Consider the following 20,332-nt stretch of genomic DNA (forward strand, 5'->3'; position numbering starts at 1 on the left):
AAATAACTTGCCTATTCTAAATTTTGAATTTTATTTCTTGATTTTTAAATTGGGTGTTTGTTTATAGAATATAGAATATATTTTACTTGCAGTTGCCATAGACTTAAAAGCTTTGAAAGTTTCTCAAATAAAATTATTTTAATAAAAGCAACAGTAATAAAATTATGTCCTGAGAAAATTTGGTACATGCAGAACATTTCTGCATTTCACAGGAAAATAATTTATCCTCTCTGCATACGGACTTCCCTTGGAGGATAATTCTCATAATTGAAACAACTAAACTAAATTGCACTGTTATTCTGTATTTTAAGTTGTAATATCAGTTAGAGATATTGTTAAAAGATAAGCCTGGGATATGATGAAAATACAAAATCTGGTTGTTTTTAAAGCAGTTGTCTCATCACCCTGAATCCTATGGAAGTAAAAGAAGATTACATATTTTACCATTTAAAATAAAACATATTAAAATAGTAACACCAGATTTTAATTCTGTAATCCCCTTATTTTCACAGAATAATAGTCTCAAACAAAATTTACTGTTCTTTGCAAATATCATTGGGGTAAAAACCTCAAGTGTGTACCTGTTAACATTGGGCTGCTTGAGCAGAAAGGTAAACAACTTTACTGAAAGGTTCCTTTTCTAATTAAGGGAGTCTCTTGGGGCTGCCTCCACATATATTTTTACATAATATGTAGATGTTACAGGACTCATAGAAACTAAGCAGCTCATTCAGGAAATTCCATAGCCAGCATTTTAGAAAAAAATGGAAGTAAAGAAACTAAATTATTTTTTAGAAATTTTGACTTTGAAAAATTAGGATTTTTTTATATAAACATAAGTATAACAATAATTAAAAATTTAAATAAAAGAGAGCTATGGTAATACTGAAATTATTAGTATAACACATATTTTAACTATTGGATTCTGTGTCTTTGATAAAATAAGAACTTGAGTTACTCAGTGGATTAACAAGGAAATACGTAGTAAACCAGCAGCACCATACCATATGCCAAAGAAAATACAAATGTATACTTCTGTAAACAATTGAGCTAGGGGTGTATAGTAGACGTAAGACTTGAGTTTGACAACAGTAATTGGTCTGTTTTGAGATGTTGGTTTATCTCATATCCATCCAGCATTCTGTCTTGTTTTTTAATGAATTTCAAAGAATCAGTACCTTCATCCCTAAACACTTACAAATGAATATCAATAGATTTCAATTATTCATTTATAATTCTTTTTTGACATAAATTTTCCTTACACTGAAACACACAATTTAAGTGTACTATTCAGTGAGTTTTAACAAATGTGTAGTATACATTCGTGTAACCCAGACTCTTATCAAGATAGACAACATGCATGTATATTTTAAAGATTGTTCAATACAAAGTATACTTTTAAAAGTTTGCTGTGTAAAAAAAAATTTACTGGAACCATGTGAAGTATTTGAAAGTATTTCCTGTAGTTCGTTGTTTGTTTTGCAAGTGGAAGTATTTTGCCTGCTCATGTTTACTCTAAGGAAAGATACTAGAAGTCATCTCCAGATATAAACCTTGAAAAGAAAGAAAAATTAGAAGTAGTTATTGGGTGCATTATTGAATGTCTATAGCTATCTGCGTGTTTACCTGCATAAGCCATACACTACAGTGCAACAGAAATTTCTCCTTGTTAATCAGGATTTTGTTCTGAGAATAAAATATAAAGCAACCACCTAATTCTTTAAGAAGTACTCTTTGTGAAAACGTTTGATTTGGAGGCTGGTGATTCAGTTCGCCTATACTTTCAGCTTTTCTGGAGATACAGCTCCGTAGGTAGTGAAGGAAATGTAGGGCCTTGGACTTTAATGGGAGAATTCTTTTATTTTTATTTATTTATCTGTTTGTTTGTTTATTGCTAGCAAACACAGTGATTTCTATGGTATAGGGTATCGTAGGTAATCATTTAAACCAGTTGCTCCTATTACAAAACAGATCTGGGGGATAAGCACAGAGAAAGGCAGGTGGAAGATTATAGCTAACATATTAGGTTCTATTATCCAGTATTTTTCTTTTGAAGCCATAAAAAGAGTTGCTTGTAAATCATCCATGACATGGCAGCCTGTGCTGAAGTTGTGTCTGTGATTTTTAAGTTTGTTCTGTTCAGCAGCCTTGAGAATTTTAGTGTATTTAAATTTTACTTTAGAACAACTTTGAATAATTGAGAAAATAATCACAAGATACTGATTATTTCAAGCAGCTTAGAATAGCATGTTAATCTTCTTTGAATACATCTTCTGTACTCCTTACAATCCTCAAGAAAATTTTATTTTTGTGTTGTTCTTTATGTTTTTTTTCCTGATGTGTTTATACTTAATACCCTGTTTTCAGTCTGAGATCCCAAGTAAACAGCCTGAGACACCCGATGATATCATTCCTCAAAAGGTAAAACACAAGTTACTATAAAAGAATGCAAAATACTTGCAGTTTTTTTAAGTGCATGGTAGACTAAACTAACTTAAAAGATTGACTTTCAATTTGCTCTTTCTGTAACAGTTTCTTAGAGTTAAAAATTTGTTTTCATTGATAATGAGAGCTGTTCAAGTCTTTCTCAGCTTTGCTCTAATTAGCTTTCTAGGGTCTGTATGCTGCTCACTAACAGGCAGAGTATTCACTGCTCTCACCATCAAATGTCTATGGCTTCATACGTAAACTAACAAGTTCTGACACACGTTAGTAATGGGCAGCCTGACACCTTCAAATTTTTTTTTCAATTACTCATTTCATTTTTCTAAGTACTAAACTGTGTATTTTGAGAATGTAAGATATCCTCTTCTAAAATTATTTTTTCAATCAGAAGGAACTAACTGAAACTAAGAGTGTATGATCACTTTTTAAAATATAATTCAAATTTATTTTAAGTTTTTTAAAAATGTATAATCGTTTTATTTTTTTCATAAAGATTCTGTACATAATTCAGTAAAAAATATAGTTCTTTAGAACACAGAAATATATCTCAAAATATTTAGAGAAGATGCTTTATGTTTCCAAGTTTAAATCTGTAGATGTTGCCCCATAAGTTCACTGTCTTGCCCATCACTAACTCTGCTTTCATCTTTTTACAAATGAACGACTGAGTTGAAGATAATTGTTATACTTCATGTAGATGAATTGTTATATTATAAAGTTTACTACCTTTGTTTCATTTCAAAAATATTGCAGTATCTTCTTAGTTTGCTCATCTGATTGCTCTTTCCATAACTGTAATATTATTTTACACCACTTTAATACCCTCCTATGTTATGTAATATATTTCAGTTTCCATTTGCTGCATATCAGTCCTCAGTTAGCTTGCAACTCTTTATTTTCTAACTCTCCTGAAGTTAAAAGTAGGGCAATTAGTTTCAATTTGAAACTAATTGGTTCAATGTTTTAGTCTAAATATTCCAACCAATTGGAAACTTCCACTTCAGTTGGAAATCATGTTTTTTAAAAAAGTTCTTGCTTGAAATAAGCATTATTATAGACAGTATATATTGACTACTTGAGTTCGATGTGTAGGCCAATAGAATATTTTTAATTAGATGCTCCTATAGGAAAGGAAAAGTAAAATAATATTTAGAAAGAGAACATTTTAAAGTATATTTCAAATTCCATCTTTTTTTTTTTTAATTCTTAATATAAAGTCTGGGTCTAATTCTTACTGAGGAGCCTTTACACATATAAACTTTCCCCTCTGGCTTTACATTTCTGTAGGAATTCTTAGATCTTAATTTTTTTTTCACTGTATTACGATTTGAAGGGAAAAAAGGTTTAGGTCAATTGGAGAACCTGTTTATAGGATAATTATTAATCCAAAAAAGCAATACTCTTGTATCATGCCAAAAAATTAAATCTTTTCTAATGCTTCTTTAATTTCTTCTTTAAAATGGAGTTATATGTGTTCTCAATATAATCATTTAGTAAGTTTATGGGTCATATTCTTCTACACAAGAAACAATGAAGATGTTTTCATTAGAGATACCAACTTGGAGTGGCAGGCCAACCAGAGAGTCCTTTCTGGCCCGAAGTTGATTCCACGTTAGGTCAGGACTCTGAAGGGTTGGGCCATTTACAGAGTTCCAGTGAGACCTCGGAATATGGAAAAGAACAGGACAGTTCTGGATCTCTGCTGCCAATTATCTGAAGTAAACACACAGATGATTCCAACTGAATGGCTGGTTCTTCAGGCCTGACCTACTTAATTTCCCTTGTCCTCCTCACAGACTAGACACCCCTTTTGGAACTTAGTGGTCTGCAACACTAGGCTTTCTCTTCACTCTACTGTATGGGGAGGTTTTCTGATACATTAATGAGGCCATACTGTACTAACGTGACACGTTATTTGACTAGGGATGGTTTATTTCTATTTCAGGAAGAACAAAACTGCTAATATTGTTGCTTTATATATGTTTTTTAAACATCAATGGAGACTAAAAATAGAGAAACTTAACCCAAAAATCTGTGGGTTTACTGTGTATAAATACAGTCTATTAAAAATGTGTATAAAAGGTAACGTATAAAGAAGCCTTGACATCATACCTTCCGTAAGGAAGCTTATATTTTAATTCTTAAAGATATCATCTGAATCCTTTTATTATTTCTTAGAAACCTGCTCGATACAGAAGAGCCATAAGTTATGACAGTAAAGAATACTACATGCGACTAGCCTCTGGCAATCCAGCCATTGTCCAAGATGCCATTGTCGAGAGTTCAGAAGGTGAAGCTACTCAGCAAGAACCAGAGCATGGTGAAGACACTATTGCCAAGGTCAAAGGTCAGCCTTTCTCTTTGATTTTAGTCATTTTGGAACCTTCCTGATATTTGAATTTGTATGAAAATATGAGCAGCTGTGAACAGTAAGGCCAGCCTTAAAGGTATACGTAAATATATTTGCCGTCTCAGCCTTCTTAAGGATTGATATCTATATCAAAACTAAAGAGACCGGCTCTTCTTTATTTTCTGCAAACAAATTATGCCTATTGGCTTTTATTTATATATTTATTTTTGAGTTTGGCAGAATTCTCAGGGGCACCTAATGTTTTAAGGCCCTGATAACTAAATAAATACTTGTAAAATTAAAGCCATTACTGAATGTGCCATTGCTACTTGTTAGCGAACAAAAAGCAAAAATGGGCATTCTTCCTGTGAGCTAAGACAGATTATTCCAAATCTATACTTTATGAATTTAGTAAAACATACGTACTATGATGAATTGGACTAAAACAACCATGCACTCTTCCATTCTGTGCTTTTACACATGTGTGCTCCCTTCCTCCTTCCTACAGCTTCTTCATGATCTGGACCTTAAACCCTCCCCAGCCTCAAAGACATTGGTCAGATATCAAATCATCCTTTTCTGAAGCCTTTTCCAACTCCCCTGCACACCGAGAGCACTCTTGCTCTCCAGTTTCTCATGGCAATATCAGTGATTTTTCACTGCTTTATATTTTCCTAAACTATAAATTTCTCAGAGGAGGAGACTATTTTTCTTCTCCCTTTATAGCCTTTAGCACTTGCCTAGCAGAGAATAGGGATTCAGTCAATATTGAATAAGTAAATCGATCCATTATTTTAACTTTTTTAAGCCTCTGACTCACCGTAAATTCAAAAGTCTTACCATATTTTATAAATAAAGCTCCAGAATGTAAATTAAGAACCATAAATGAAAAATAAGCTATACATCTATTGATTAAAAAACAAATAGTGTATGACCATGTCAACAGAAAACACCATGATCTGTTTCTCCTATTATTATAATATTCTTATTCTCTCATGATGACTCTGACTTACTAAACATTCATACTTGATCTAACATTTGCATAGGCTCTTTTAAACTTTAGTAGTTGAACAGAGTTCACAACCTTCTGATTATCTTGACATTGTACCAGAAAATTTATTGATATAGTTCTAAAACTGTATTTACTCGGTATAAGCCAAGATATAATTCACAGAGTTAGTCAGATGACTTGTGTTTAAGTCATTGGCACTTAACTTCTCTTGGCCTCATTTTCTTAATCCCTAATTGAGCTAAAACCACAAATATTGGTGTCACTACTATAATATGCAGAGTGTTGCGCTAGACATGGAGTTGAAGGTTTTGAGTCATCAAACTAAACATATTGGAGCTGAAAGCTTTTCCTCCCTTGTGGATGTTCTCAGCAGGACTCGATCCCTCTTGCTTACTTGTTATACTCTTTCATACATGAAGATAAGGTACTTCCCAAGGCAAAGCAGAACCTCTGATAATTCATGTTCAAAGGATAAGATTTCAACAGGCTAACCTCACCTTTTCTAACATTAATAAAATTATTAGACGTAGGCAGTAAAATGTTTTCTTAATATGCAAATTAAATGACATATCCCTTTATTATAAAGAATTATGCTCTTTATGATGTGATGATTTGATCAAATTTATTCATGTATGACCATACTGCTACTTGTGACGTGAGTCTTGAAATAGTCTTTATAGGCCCTCCAACTAGGCGGGATCTCTTATAATTATGTTTATAACTTGCTGTCTTTATTCTTGTTTCCAATAGTAATTGATCACTTATTCAAAGTCCCCTCAGTGGTACTTGTCCATAAGCAACAGCATCCTTACCATTTATTATGCTAAACTGTTTATCATTATCATCTGATACTTAATTAAAATTTTCTATTAACCATAATGCTGTGCTTTTTTACATGAATTACCTCACTTCGTCCTCCAAAAATCTTCTAAAATAATATTTTTATCCCAGTTTTACAGATAACTTGGGTTCGGAGAGGGCAAATAATTATCCAAGGTACACAACTGTTTAACTCCAGAGCCTGTTTGTTAACTACTGAACTGTGCTGCCTCTGTGTACGTTCCAGAGTTTTCTCAAATTGGAAGTATGTAAGAGGGACTGCGTGAGACTAAACTGTTCCCTACATGGCTTCAGCAAGGTCACATGGCCCTCTTGGTTATTATCCTGTAGGTCTGGTTAAGCCTCCTTTAAAACGGTCTCGATCTGCACCTGATGGAGGAGATGAGGAGAACCAGGAGCAGCTACAAGACCAGATCGCCGAGGGCAGCTCTATAGAAGAGGAGGAGAAAACAGACAATGCCACCCTGCTGCGCCTGTTGGAGGAAGGAGAAAAGGTACTGTGCTTCTAAAAAGTAAGGATTGTATTTAAGTAACTTGTTTCCATTTTACGAGTTGAGTTGATATGGTATTTATGTGGTGGCAGAAGATAAATATTTTAGCCTCCGTAACAAAACACAGTATTAAGCAACCTTTGGATTCCGTACTCTACTTCCCTCATCTTCAGGATCTTTTGACCCATCTGAACACACTAAACAGCATAAAGTTCCAACAGATACAATATTAACAGTTGACACCTGGGTCACTGTCTTCCTCTATACCCTTTATTAGACTGCATTTCTTGCCATAATTCCCTATTGCAAACCCCTCTACACAGCACATTCTGGCCTTGTACTTTTTCTATACTTCCATAATTCCAGTAACCACCTATAAGAAGCTTCATCCAGTCTGTACCGTCACCCCAGCCTTGTATTTAATCCCTGCTCTCCTTCAGTCACAGAAGACTACCTTGCCTTCCTGTTTCTCTCTCAATCTCCTGTACCTTGCTTACATCTCCAGGCTCATTTTACTAACTCTGCCTTGTAGCCTGAACGCCCTTTAGCGTTGTACGCCTTGTGGTTCGCTACATGTCTGATGTTATTTCTTTATTCTGTGCTTAATTCATTGTCTTCTCTTCAAAAATGCCCCTCTCTCCATCATTTGCATAACCTCTATTGTTACAATTCCTATTTGATACAGCCTCATTTATCTGGATATCTTTAATACTCGAATGTAGGAAGCTTTCCTTGAGTATCTTGCCAGCTCGGGCTTGGTTAGATACCCCTCCTCTATGCTTTTGTATTGCCTTGTATCTATCACTCTATCATGTCATGATTATTTTTGTTTCTGTGTCTGTCTCTTCCTCTAGATAGGGAGTTCCTGATAAGCAGGCACTGTTTCCCATTTCTATCCTATTGCTTTACACAGCTCCAATCATTTAACAGACACCCAATAAACTTTTGAACGAAGGAGTTATTGATTGAGTAAATAAAAGGATAAATGAATGAATGAATGAATGTGTAGTGATAATCACCTTTTTAAAGGATGGTCTTTTTGCCCGTTATATTAAATCTTTATATAACTCTTAAAAGCCTACCCACTAAGAAGTAGTAACCAGAAATTAGGATATAATTTTAAAAATTCTTTTCGAATGTGTAGCTTAATTAATTTTGAATGAAAATATTTTTTAAAATCATGTAACTATGAAGTACATTACGTCTAAAGAAAGCACAAGAGTGGCTTCTGGGGTCTAGGGCATGTTCTGTTTCTTGATCTGGTTGCTGGTTGCATCATATTTAGCATTTGAAAATTCAAGCTCTGCATTTATGAAATAAACGTGTTTCTGTATGTAATACTATAATAAAGTATTATAAATAAAATATTTTGCTTAAAAGTAGTTTTCTGTAACAGTGTATTGAAGTATTTCAAATGTAGTGATGAAAATTGACTTACATTTGCATATTTTAGAAAACTTTCTAATGCTGTCATTTTTTTTAAACTTTTAATCTCATGACTACAGTTTTTGCACTAATTGCTTTAACTTTCAGTTGTACAGGAAGTATATCAAACTGACATTTATTTGACATTTGTTTGCCTCCAGTTTAGTTAGTTTTTTTTCCCTTGACTCATGTTGAACTGGGTTTAAAGAAAGAATTTTTACTAAGAACAGATCTGCTCACTGGAAAGGAAACAATACTTACATTGAGCGATTCAGCGACTCCTTCCTCCTATGAGGAAAATACAACTTCTGCCAAGTTTGGCTTTTTACAATGGCACAGCAAACAGTCTGTCAGGCAGGCAGGATCCAGGTGGGAGCAAACAGGGACAAATTCCCCAGTTCCAATTCCAAGAGTTGTTAAGGAAAAAGAAAGCGAGCTGTGTGGAAGAGAAGACAGCCAGCAATTTCTAACACGATTATGTATGTTATCTTACTCTTACAACAGCCGGTGTATATTTAAAATTTACAAATGAAGACACTGAGGCCCAGAGAAATTAGGAAACTTGGCTCAGTCTATGACCGAGTGACAGAACTGGAAATTCACTCAGAATTCTCGGGTTCTTCAGACCTTTTTCAGTCTTTATCATCTCGCTTCACAAAGGGCATAGTCCTAATTCTTTTACATATATGCCTCAGTTCCTTTTCCTGCCAAGTCTGTTGTGTCTGTCTCTCTCATTATTTAATTTGTTCGTCACTTGTAAAACCTAGTACATGTGTGCCTGGCATATAATGAGAACTCAATGAATATTGAGAGGGAGGAATAGATGGATGGATGGATGATAGAAGATGGATGATGGATGGATGGATGTGCATGGTTGTGAGTAAATAGTTGTTCCCTTTTCACTGAAGTAAACTGCAAATCAGACTACAGTTTTAGCAGAGCCTTTTTAAATATGTTTAAACTCAGATTTAATATGCTTAGATCAGGAAATGCCATAACAGGATGACATCTTGGTAAAATCCTGTTTGCCCATTAATTCCATCTTTTAAAACATTTTTCTTCAGTTATATCAACAAAGAAATTACCTCAATTAAAAAAAAAAAAAAAACCTGTGTTATTGAATGTATATGGTTTTCTTTATAGATCCAACACATGTACCGCTGTGCTCGAGTCCAGGGCCTAGATACCAGTGAGGGGCTGCTGCTTTTTGGTAAAGAGCATTTTTATGTGATTGATGGATTTACAATGACAGCAACCAGGGAAATAAGAGATATTGAAACCTTACCTCCAAAGTAAGTAAATGAATGAAGAGATACAAAGTACAGCTATCTTTAGAAAACAATATATTTATATAGCTTTATTTAACCCAAAAATTGTGTTTTAAATGATGTTATCACTCAGTTTATGTGTATTCTTCATTAAATATTCACAAGGGTGATTATTACTTAAAGTTAATAAAGAAAAAATTTGCCTTATCAAAATGAAAAATAAAAGTAATAACTTTAGAATCAAATTCCTCACATAATGATCTATAAACGCTTCTGAATTTGCAAATTGTTCTTTTTTTTAATTTCAATACAAACACAATGCAGAGAAAATGCAGGTAGCTGCAAAGATGAAAGAGCACCATGTCCTCTGAGCACCCTGAAAGCAGTGCGTTTGAAGCACAGGCAGGGATCAGCCGACTTCTGTCCATCCTCCTTTTCTTCTGCCAGTGATGGACTCAACAGTGGCAATGGAAAACCCAGGAGGCAGATAAAGCTAGAAGGAAGATAAAGAGCTTGAGGCTTAGAAAATCAATGTGCTCTTCTCTTCAGCATTTTGAACACCTACACTGTTAGATGTAGACATGGTTTCTGCAGTTTATTCTTAGCAGACATTTTAAATAATTACTTTAAGCAACAGTCAGGACCCCTTCTTCCACATAAAAATATTAAAAATTGTATTTGACTGCTGTGTTGGTTTAAAGAGGAATATATTCATATATATTAAAACATTTTCTTCTGCCTAAAAGTTTAACTTTTTTTTTTATTTTAAAAGAAAACATTTTCTCAGGCCCCTAAAAGTATTTAGGCCGAGTCACTATACCTGATAGAGAAGTTGGCCCTGATAGCAGTAACAGGATTTTTCAAATTAATTTCATCAAAGAGTGTTCCTTGCATGTTGAGTAGCTGACAAATTATTCTCTTAAACATATTTTTTTGAACTGAATATTCTGATATATTGTCCCCTTTTCCTATTCCGTTCAAAATAACAGCCTTTGTTGAACAGTGAATTCATGTCTCGCTGTGTTTTTGTATATCTCCTTTCTCTTGGCTGCCTGTAGTATGCATGAGCCAATTATCCCTAGAGGAGCCAGACAAGGCCCTAGTCAACTGAAGAGAACATGCAGCAGTTTTGCATATGAAGATATCAAGGAGGTACATAAAAGGAGGTATCTCCTGCAGGTGGGTTGATTTTATAGCAATAAATGTTTTGTCATGTTCTTTTATTCAGAGGATGTATTGTTTTAAAACTGATACGTGCCACGAAAATGCTCTATAGGATCTGCATTATCCCTTATACTATTCCTTAGATTATACCTTAGATTGTTTTTTAGATTTGGTATATGATAGACAAACTTATGTCACATGGGTGCATAACTCTGTATCATACACCTCTTTTTTTAAGCACATAAACTAAAACAAGTGATATCTTTGTCATCCATCTTTCCCTATAGTTATCCAAATCGTTATAATTGTCTTTAATATAGAAATTACATCTTCACTATAATTTTACAAAATTATAATTATATAATTATTTTACCATTACTCTATTAAAGATTTTAGGAACTGAACAGAATAAATTCAGAACAAATTGGCTCTCTTTATTTCATAATTTAGTATCCTCAATAAGTTAAATTCATCAACATTGTAGAAATTCACAGTGGAAAAGTTAATTTGATCAAATAACTCCCAAAAAATAAAAGTCCTGAACTGGATGACTTCACAGGTATTTTTACCAAACATTCACAAGAAGAAGTAACACCTATTCTCCTCATACTGTTCCAAAAAATTAAAGAGGAGGAAACGCTCCCAAGCTCATTCTACGCGGCCTGATTCCAAAACCAGATGAAGACATTACAAAAAAAAAGATTATAGGCCAATATCCCTAATGAATAAAGATGCAAAAATCCTCAACAAAATATTAGCAAACTGAATTCAGCAATACATTAAAAAGATCATATACCAATTCAAGTAAGATTTATTCCTGGCATGCAAGGTTGGTTCAGTATCCACAAATCAATTAATGTGATACACCAATTAACAAATTGAAGGATAAAAAATCATGATCATACCAAAATATTCAGAAAAAATGTTTGACAAAATCCACTTATGATAAAAACTCTCAGCCAAGTGGAAATAGAGGGAACGTATGTCAATATGATAAAGGCCGTGCATGACAAACCCACAGCTAACAGCATACTCAATGAGGAAAAGCTAAAAATGTTTTCTTTAAGATCAGGTACAAGACAAGGATGTCCACTTTCACCATTTTTGTTCAACATAGTATTGGAAATCCTAGCAATAGCAGTCAGACAAGAAAGAGAAATAAAAGGCATTCAAATTAGGAAGAAGTAAAATTGTCATTATTTGGAGATGACATAATACTTTATAGAGAGAACCCTAAAGATTCCACAAAAAAATAACCTGTTAGAACAGGTCAATGAATTCATTAAAGCACTAACAAAATTAATATTCAGAAATTGGCTGTATATCTATATACCAATATAATGAACTATCAGAAATAGAAACTTAGAAAATCCCATTTGCAATGCATCAAAAAAATAATAATAAAATACCTAGGAATAAATTTAACCAAGGAGGCAAAAGACCTGTACTCGGAAAATTATAAGTGATTACAGAAGGTACAAATAAATGGATAAGAATAATTAACATCATTAAATGTGCATACTTCCCAAAGCAATCCATAGACTCAGTGCAATCGCTATCAAAATACCAATGGCATTTGTCATACAACTAGAACAAATAATCCTAAAATTTATATGGAACTATAAAAGACCCTGAATACCTACAACAATCTTGAGAAAAAATGAAGTTGGAGGTATCACAGTACCTGATATCAAACTATACTTCAAGGCTATAGTAATGAAAACAGCATGGTATTGTCAGAAAAACACACATAGGTCATTGGAACAGAATAGAGAGCCCAGAAATAAATCCACGCCTAAATGGTCATTAAATCTATGATAGAGGAAGCAAAAATACACAATGGGGTAATGACAGTCTGTTTAGTAAATGGTGTTGGAAAACTGGACAGATACATGCCAAAAAGAGCTGAACCACCTTCTTACACCATATACAAGAATAAACTCAAGTGGATTAAAGATTTAAATGTAAGACCCGAAACCGTAAAACTCCTAGAACAAAACAGACAGCAAACTCTGTCATTGCTTTTAGTAGTATTTTTTTCTGTAATATCTTCTTGGTCAAGGGAAACAAAAGAAAAAGTAAAGAAATGGGACTACATTAAACTAAAACATCTTTGCACAGCAAAGGAAACAATCAACAAAATGAAAAGACAGCTTACTGAATGGTAGAAGATATTTGCCCATGATACATTTGATAAAGGGTTAGTATCCAAAATTTATAAAGAACTCATACAATTTAACACCAAAAAAACAAACAATCCAATTAAAAAATGGGCAAAGGATCTGAACAGGCATTTTTCCAAAGAGGATATACAAACGGCCAGTAGTCATATGAAAAGATGCTCAGTGTCAGTAATCATCAGAGAAATATGCAAATTAAAACCACAATGAGGTACCACCTCATACCTGTCAGAGTGGTTATCATCAATAAATCAAAAAACAAAATGTATTGGCGAGGATGTGGAGAAATGAGAACCCTCGTGCACTATTGGTGGGCTTGCAGATTGGTGCAGCCTCTATAGAAAACAGTCTGGAAGTTCCTCAAAAAATTAAAAATAGAACTGCCTTATGGTTCAGCAATTCTACTTCTGGGTAGTCATCCAAAGGAGACCAAAACACTAATTCTAAAAATCATGCATCCCTGTGTTCACTGTTAGCACTTTTTACAATAGCCAAGATATGGAAGCAACCTACATGTCCTTCAACAGACGATTAGATAAAGAAGTTATGGTTCATATGTACAATGGAATATTACTCAGCCATTAAAAAATAATGAAATCTTACCATTTGCAACAACATAGATGGACCTAGAGGTTATTATGCTGATTGAAAGAGTTCAAACAGAAAGATAAATACCATAAGGAACAAAAGGAACAAACTAATCGAAAACAGACTCACAATATAGAGGACAATCTGGTGACAGCCAGAGGGGAGAGGAGTTGAGGGTCTAGGAGAAAGGAGTGAAGGCTTAAAGAAATGCAAGTTAGTAGTCGATAGATGGTCATGGGGATGAAGGACATGGCATAGGGAATGCAGTTAGCATTAATGTAATAGCTACATGTAGAGCCAGAGGAGAAAAAAAGCAATCAGGGGGATTGTTTTATAAACTATATAAATGTCTAACCAATGTACTATATACTTGAAACTAAAAATAAAATTTAAAAAAAAGTTGTAGTACATATATACTTTGGAATATTAGCGATAAAAAAATGAAGTCTTGCCATTTGCAACAACATGGATGGACCTAGAGGTTATTATGCTAAGTGAAAAAAGTCAGACAAAAACAAATACCATATGATTTCACTTTTATGTGGAATCTAAGGAACAAAATGAACAAACAAAACAAAAACAGCCTCATCGATACAGAGAACAAACTGGTAATTGCTAGATGGGAGGGGGTCTTGGTGGGCTGGTTAAAAAGGTAAAAAGGATTAAGTACAATTTGGTAATTACAAAATAGTCATGGGGATATAAAAGTGCAGCATAGGGAATATAGTCAATAATGTAATAACTATAGTTTGAAGTGGATACTCATCGGAGGAAACACTTCATAAATTATATGCTGTACACCTGAAACTAGTAGAAAATAATCCTGAATGTCACCTCTAAAAATTAAAAATTAAAAAAAATATATGTAGCTTTATTTGTGTTTTTCTTAATGTTTTTCTCCGATAATTTCAGCCTATTGCTGTGGAAGTTTTCTCTGGAGATGGACGGAATTACCTCCTTGCTTTTCAGAAGGGAATTAGAAACAAAGTCTATCAAAGGTATTATTTATTAGGAATACTTTATAATGCTATCATGGGGAGTGATGGAAGGGAAACAAGTACCAGTTTATCTAGTTTTTAAAAATCTAGAATTTAGATCAGTGAATTAACTTCTTTGAAGAAAATGTTTGTTTCATTTTTGGCAACCTCTTGAAACATGATTCTTCTAACTAGCTTTTAAAATGATGCTATTTTATTGTGGAATGACATTTTTCCTTCTGGTAACTTATAGTAGATGTCATCAAAAGCTACTTTTATCACCAAGTCCTGTGTCTCTAAATGTAAAAGGATGATGAAACTGTAGCTTTAAAAGTAATTTTTCAAGTTCAAAATAGGCTTTCTTCACATTTACCAAAAAGAAGACAGTGCCATGTTTTTCTATTGAATGCAGAGACTGAGTTCCCTTAGAAGTTATTTATATACAAGACTTTCCCCATCTGGCCTTAGAAGGGAAGTTGGATACCTTCATCCATGAAAAAATAACACTACCAAATAAAGCAGTTAATCTACTCTAACCATTTTTGTTTTTTTTGGTAATATATATTTAAAATTTACTTTGTAAAAGAAAAATAGCCCACATCCATAGTGCCTGAAGATATTTTTGTTGGATGTAAGAATAATAAGGCTTTTATGAACTGATCATAGCTCTGAGACCTTTTTCGTCGAAGAGTGGTGGTATAGGCTTTGCAAGCCCTTTTGTAAGGGAAGTTTTATATTTCAGATTATTGTGGAGAGGAACAACTAATATCAAGCAACATTACTTATCATCACAGTACAGTAATATTACCTGTGCGCACAACGGAATGAGGGTGGTTCTTCCAAGTAAAGTGCCTGTGCATGTTGATAGTAATCCAGAACTCCCTTCACATGTGGGAAGAACTAAGTGATTTAAATTTTAATTATCTTTTTAATCTCTAAAGGTAATATTGTTTTCAATGCTAAGGAATTACCTGCTCTTCATAACAGGGAGATGAGTTTTTCTGTGTACATGCCAAATTCAGTGTCCACATTCAAAGAATTTCTGTGTAATTCTCTCTTTTGCCTTTGAAAAGTTTAGGTTGACGTGAACAACTCTGAAAAAAATTTTAACAGTGTGACGTAAAGGTTCTTTTCTTGTGTATATCTTCTTTGTTCAGTGATGTCTCTAATTCTGTCATTGACTTAGCTGTCATCATTACTTGCTGTCATGTATATATTTAGCTGTTAATCACTTTTTAGGATTTCATTAAGTTGACTCAATTCCTGTAAATCAGTGTTGCAAGGCCTTTTCTTCTGGTAGTATGACAGCATATATGTAAAAATCCAAAATGTTAGATTTTGCTGTGGACCTTTATATTTGGCTTTCGAAGCCACCATCTTATCACTTTTTGTAACAGAATGTTCTAACTATTGTGTATTCCCTTCTCCTGCCATTTACTGGGTGATGGAGGGGTAAACACAACAATGAAGATCTACATGAATCATCCATCCTTTCTTAAGTTCCCATTAAATCCTGACTAAGACTTCATCTCCAATTTTACACTATTTTTAAATTTTCAGGTTTTTGGCTGTAGTGCCTTCTCTAACTGACAGTTCAGAGTCTGTGTCTGGGCAACGACCGAACACAAGTGTGGAGCAGGGGTAGGTTGCTTGCTTCTTACATTATAATTTAATAGTGAAATTAGGGTGGTCTGCACCTAGGCAGTATTATTTAATATTTTTCATGAGTATTCTCTTCTGATGTTTGCACGAAATTTTTTAAATACCGAAAACTAGAAGGAAATGTATGCATGACCACGTGTGTAAAACCAGCACTCACATTTTGATCAATTCTTCTTGGAGTTCTTTATGCTTATATTCTTATGTACATAATTGAGTTCTTACTGTAAATACAGATTTCTATTCTGCTTCTTCCATTCAATGTTATATGTAAATATTTCCTCCTGCTAAAAAAAAAATTCTTCAGAAATATTTGGTTTGCTATATTCATCATATGTGTTAAACATTCTTATATTTTTGGATATTTCATCTTTATCATATTTCCTTGTTATAATAATGTAAGTATGATTCCTGATTTTTTTTTTTTGAGGGTAAAGTCCCCTTAGTAAAATAGAGGATATGAATTTAAAGGGTCTCAATACACAAAAAACCAACTTGATTTCCATAAAAATTATACATATTTATTTTCTGCCATTTATGAATAAGTTTGCTTGTCTCCATAAGTTGCTTGTCAACATTTTATATTTTTTTAATTTTTACTGATTTTATAAAATGCTTCCTCTAATTTTAAATGTTTATTCCTTTTATTAATAATGATCTCAAGCTCTGTTTATGTTTGTTATCTATTTAAAATCATTATTTGTGAATTATCCGTAACTATTGCCTATTTTTTACTGAGTTCCTTTTTGTTATTTTTGTTGGTGGTTTGATTATTTTCTTTGAATTTAAATATAATTGACATTAGTTCCACATGTACAATATAGTGATTTGATATTTATACATTATTATTATACAATACTATGATATGACCCTACAGTAGTTAAATAATCACCTCATTCTCTGAGTTCTTATTATCAAATGGTATGGAATTTTTTTCTAATGTATTACCCCTATGTTGGTCATATTTGTTGCAAATTGCCCAGTTTTCCTCTTAATTTTGTTTTTTGACTTTTAAATTTAAAGTTCTGTTTTTATGTATTCAAACCTTTCAATGGTTCTTTTGTGCTCTTTTCAGCTCATTTTAATCTTAGAAAGTCCTTCTGGTTGATATAGCCATTTTAAGAATTCATATACCCACATCCATTTACCATCACTCAGGAACTAGTAACCCTTTGTAATCCACTGGAAAAGAAGCAGTGCTTTTGGGTTACAAATTAATTATTACAGCATGCAAGAAAATGACTCAAAACATACTGAGGATTCTATAAATAAAGTTCAGTTATGGTCTGTGTACATCTAAATATATTAAGTTCCTGTATTTCTCTTAAGTTGTTGCTTTTATTTTTCTGTAGCTGAGTTAGCAAATGCAAATGCTAAATAATGACTTTTGTTAACCTCAGAAACAAGTTTTGTTCCTAATCATTTTGTTGTTGTTAAGATAAATACAAGAAGTGAAAGGCTCCCTTAGAGTACATGGAGCCTTTTTTCTTGTAGTCAAATTTCTGGCTTTTACCTACCTAGATAATCTTCAACTTGCTGTTTTAATGTTCTTGCTACTTTCTGTGCTAAATTGGCCTTTTTTAAAGAACTTTTAAAAGCTCAAAGGCAAGAAGCAGAAATTCATTTTCAACCTTAATCTTCTTTTCAACTGTTCCCTTTCTTATAAAGTTGGGGAATGATGATAGGTCCTTTTCCAGGGAGAGTATCCTATACATTCAATTTGTCTGATGGAAAGAAGTAGAAAGTGGTATCTGTACTATTGAGCTGGATGTTTTTTGTGAATTAAGGAGTACAGATCTGTTCATTTCCTTTTAGACAATAAAATGTTAAGTGCTTTCCTATTGGTTCAGTGACCAATTTACAATCTTTGAAATGTTAATTATTAAAGTCATAAAGCTGTTAAACTTTAAGAAGGTTTGGTAGCATTCTAGGAAAATCTATCCAAAGACTTTCATGATTGTAAATGACCTGAACGGAAATAACTTTCCTGTTATAAAATATTGATTTTTTATTCACATTTCAACATCTCTTTTAAGAAACATGGTATGCACCTACTGCGCACAAAGTGTTGTATACTATTTCACTTATTCCAATTTAAGGTCTTTAAATCTTTATGTAGGGATTATTGTAAAAGATTGGATTAGATCAGTGTTTAGCAAACTCTTTTGCCATAACTCACAGTCAAAAATATATACGACATTGCATCCCAAGACACACAAACTGACTTAAAAATAGTAAAACAAAATTTGCTGGAAATACTTTCCCTTACTATATGTGATGCTTCCAAAGTTCTCTGTTTTCTTCAGTTTGATTCCACGTTATTTCATGTTTCAAAATGCTTATCAAAACCCACTAAACTGATTTCATGACCTAATAGGCCTTCCATAGTTTGAAAAATTCCTAGACCAAGTGACTTAAAATTTTCAATTTTATAATTAGTAAGATTTAAAATTATATTGCCTACAATTTAATTATTATTGTTTTCAGATCTGGATTGCTTAGCACTTTGGTTGGAGAAAAGTCTGTGACTCAGAGATGGGAGGTAAGCTTAATGAAAATATAAGCTTCCTATATAAATTTATAGTTAGGTGGTATAAATCATATAGTTGAAGGCACTTTAACAATCTATAGAATATTTACCATAGGAAAAAAAGTTTTGTTTTTGTTCTTTTTAGAAAAAAAAAGTTTGGTGTTCTGAAATCTATAAGAAAGAAACTGTCCTTTACATTATTTTGCATATAAAATTTTTAAGGGTGAACATAGTAGAGGTAATTGATTGCTCTGAAATGAATCTTTACTTATATTTTCCTAGAGAGGTGAAATCAGTAACTTCCAGTATTTGATGCACTTGAACACTTTGGCTGGCAGATCATATAATGATCTCATGCAGTATCCTGTGTTTCCTTGGATCCTTGCAGATTACGACTCGGAGGTAAATCTCAAACCATTTTGTATGACAGGAACACATTTTCAAAAGTGATTAAAAGATATTGCAGTTACTCAAATGTTTTATTTGCTTTATAGTTTAAAGTCCTCAACAGGCATTTTTTCGAAGACAAAGAAGAGTGTTAGCTTGGACTGGTACAAAGTGTGAATAATTGACCAGTTTCATGGTTATCAATTCATAATATCTGTCTAGTATCCTTAAGTGCTACTTAATTTGTATTCACTGGTGGATGTTACTCTGTTCCTTACTCTGAAGCCAGTATCAGAAACACAAATCTAATTGAGTCATTCCTATTTATAAATGATTCAGTGAATCATCATCATAAATTGGAGAGAATTTAAAAACGTCAGTACCCATGCCCTTTAGAATGTATCTCCTCTGTATCTGTCCCTCACGTACTCACAGGACTGCTATTCTGGGCTACCCTGTCCATCTCCTTGTTGGACGTCTCAGTAATTGCACGCACTACACTCTACACTCTGGAATTCTCCCGTGGTTCTGCACATCTTCTCTCACACTTACAGATTCACCTAGGAAACTCCATTTCACCCTATAAGACACATTCACGTTAACACCTCTCGGAAGCCTTCTATTCTCTTCCTCCTCTTTCTTCTTCTGTTCACACACCGCCTTGAAGCTGTATCATGGTATTTTCTTATATAGCATGTTATAATCACGATTTGTGTCTGACTGTACTCCACTGTGAGGTCCTTGAGCACACACTGTTTTATGTATCTCTTAATTCCCAACCACTAGAACGATGCCTGGCACTTAGTATACGCTTTAATGTCTGTTGAACTAACCAAAGAAGTATTAATGAAGGTTTTTGCATATAGATCTTGAGGGTACAGATGTATTAACTTGACTTAAATTCATAAATGTGAATCAGTTTCTCCTGCCCAAGACTTTTAAAATACAAGTTTGGCAAAGTTGATTGGCATGATGCTCCTTACAAAGGACACAAATTAAATATTCTACAAGGTACA

At 33.3% G+C, this 20,332-nt stretch overlaps 1 protein-coding gene across 10 annotated transcripts in view; it reads left to right on the forward strand.

Moving 5' to 3' along the window:
* The window catches only part of WDFY3 (WD repeat and FYVE domain containing 3), a 223,490-nt gene that overhangs the window by 173,360 nt on the left and 29,798 nt on the right, over positions 1–20,332 (forward strand). For 7 of the 10 annotated variants that reach the window (XM_036227766.1, XM_036227765.1, XM_036227773.1 and 4 more), the window contains 9 exons: positions 2,368–2,421; positions 4,624–4,792; positions 6,978–7,141; positions 9,707–9,855; positions 10,890–11,010; positions 14,676–14,761; positions 16,301–16,381; positions 18,887–18,941; positions 19,212–19,331. In XM_036227766.1, the coding sequence (XP_036083659.1) occupies positions 2,368–2,421; positions 4,624–4,792; positions 6,978–7,141; positions 9,707–9,855; positions 10,890–11,010; positions 14,676–14,761; positions 16,301–16,381; positions 18,887–18,941; positions 19,212–19,331 (999 nt within the window). The remainder of the gene's footprint in view (positions 1–2,367; positions 2,422–4,623; positions 4,793–6,977; positions 7,142–9,706; positions 9,856–10,889; positions 11,011–14,675; positions 14,762–16,300; positions 16,382–18,886; positions 18,942–19,211; positions 19,332–20,332) is intronic. The other 3 variants (XM_036227769.1, XM_036227771.1, XM_036227772.1) reach the window with 1 other exon arrangement.

This window comes from Rousettus aegyptiacus, unplaced genomic scaffold (genome assembly GCF_014176215.1).
Source record: "Rousettus aegyptiacus isolate mRouAeg1 unplaced genomic scaffold, mRouAeg1.p scaffold_m13_p_10, whole genome shotgun sequence".
Classification (NCBI taxonomy): domain Eukaryota; kingdom Metazoa; phylum Chordata; class Mammalia; order Chiroptera; family Pteropodidae; genus Rousettus; species Rousettus aegyptiacus.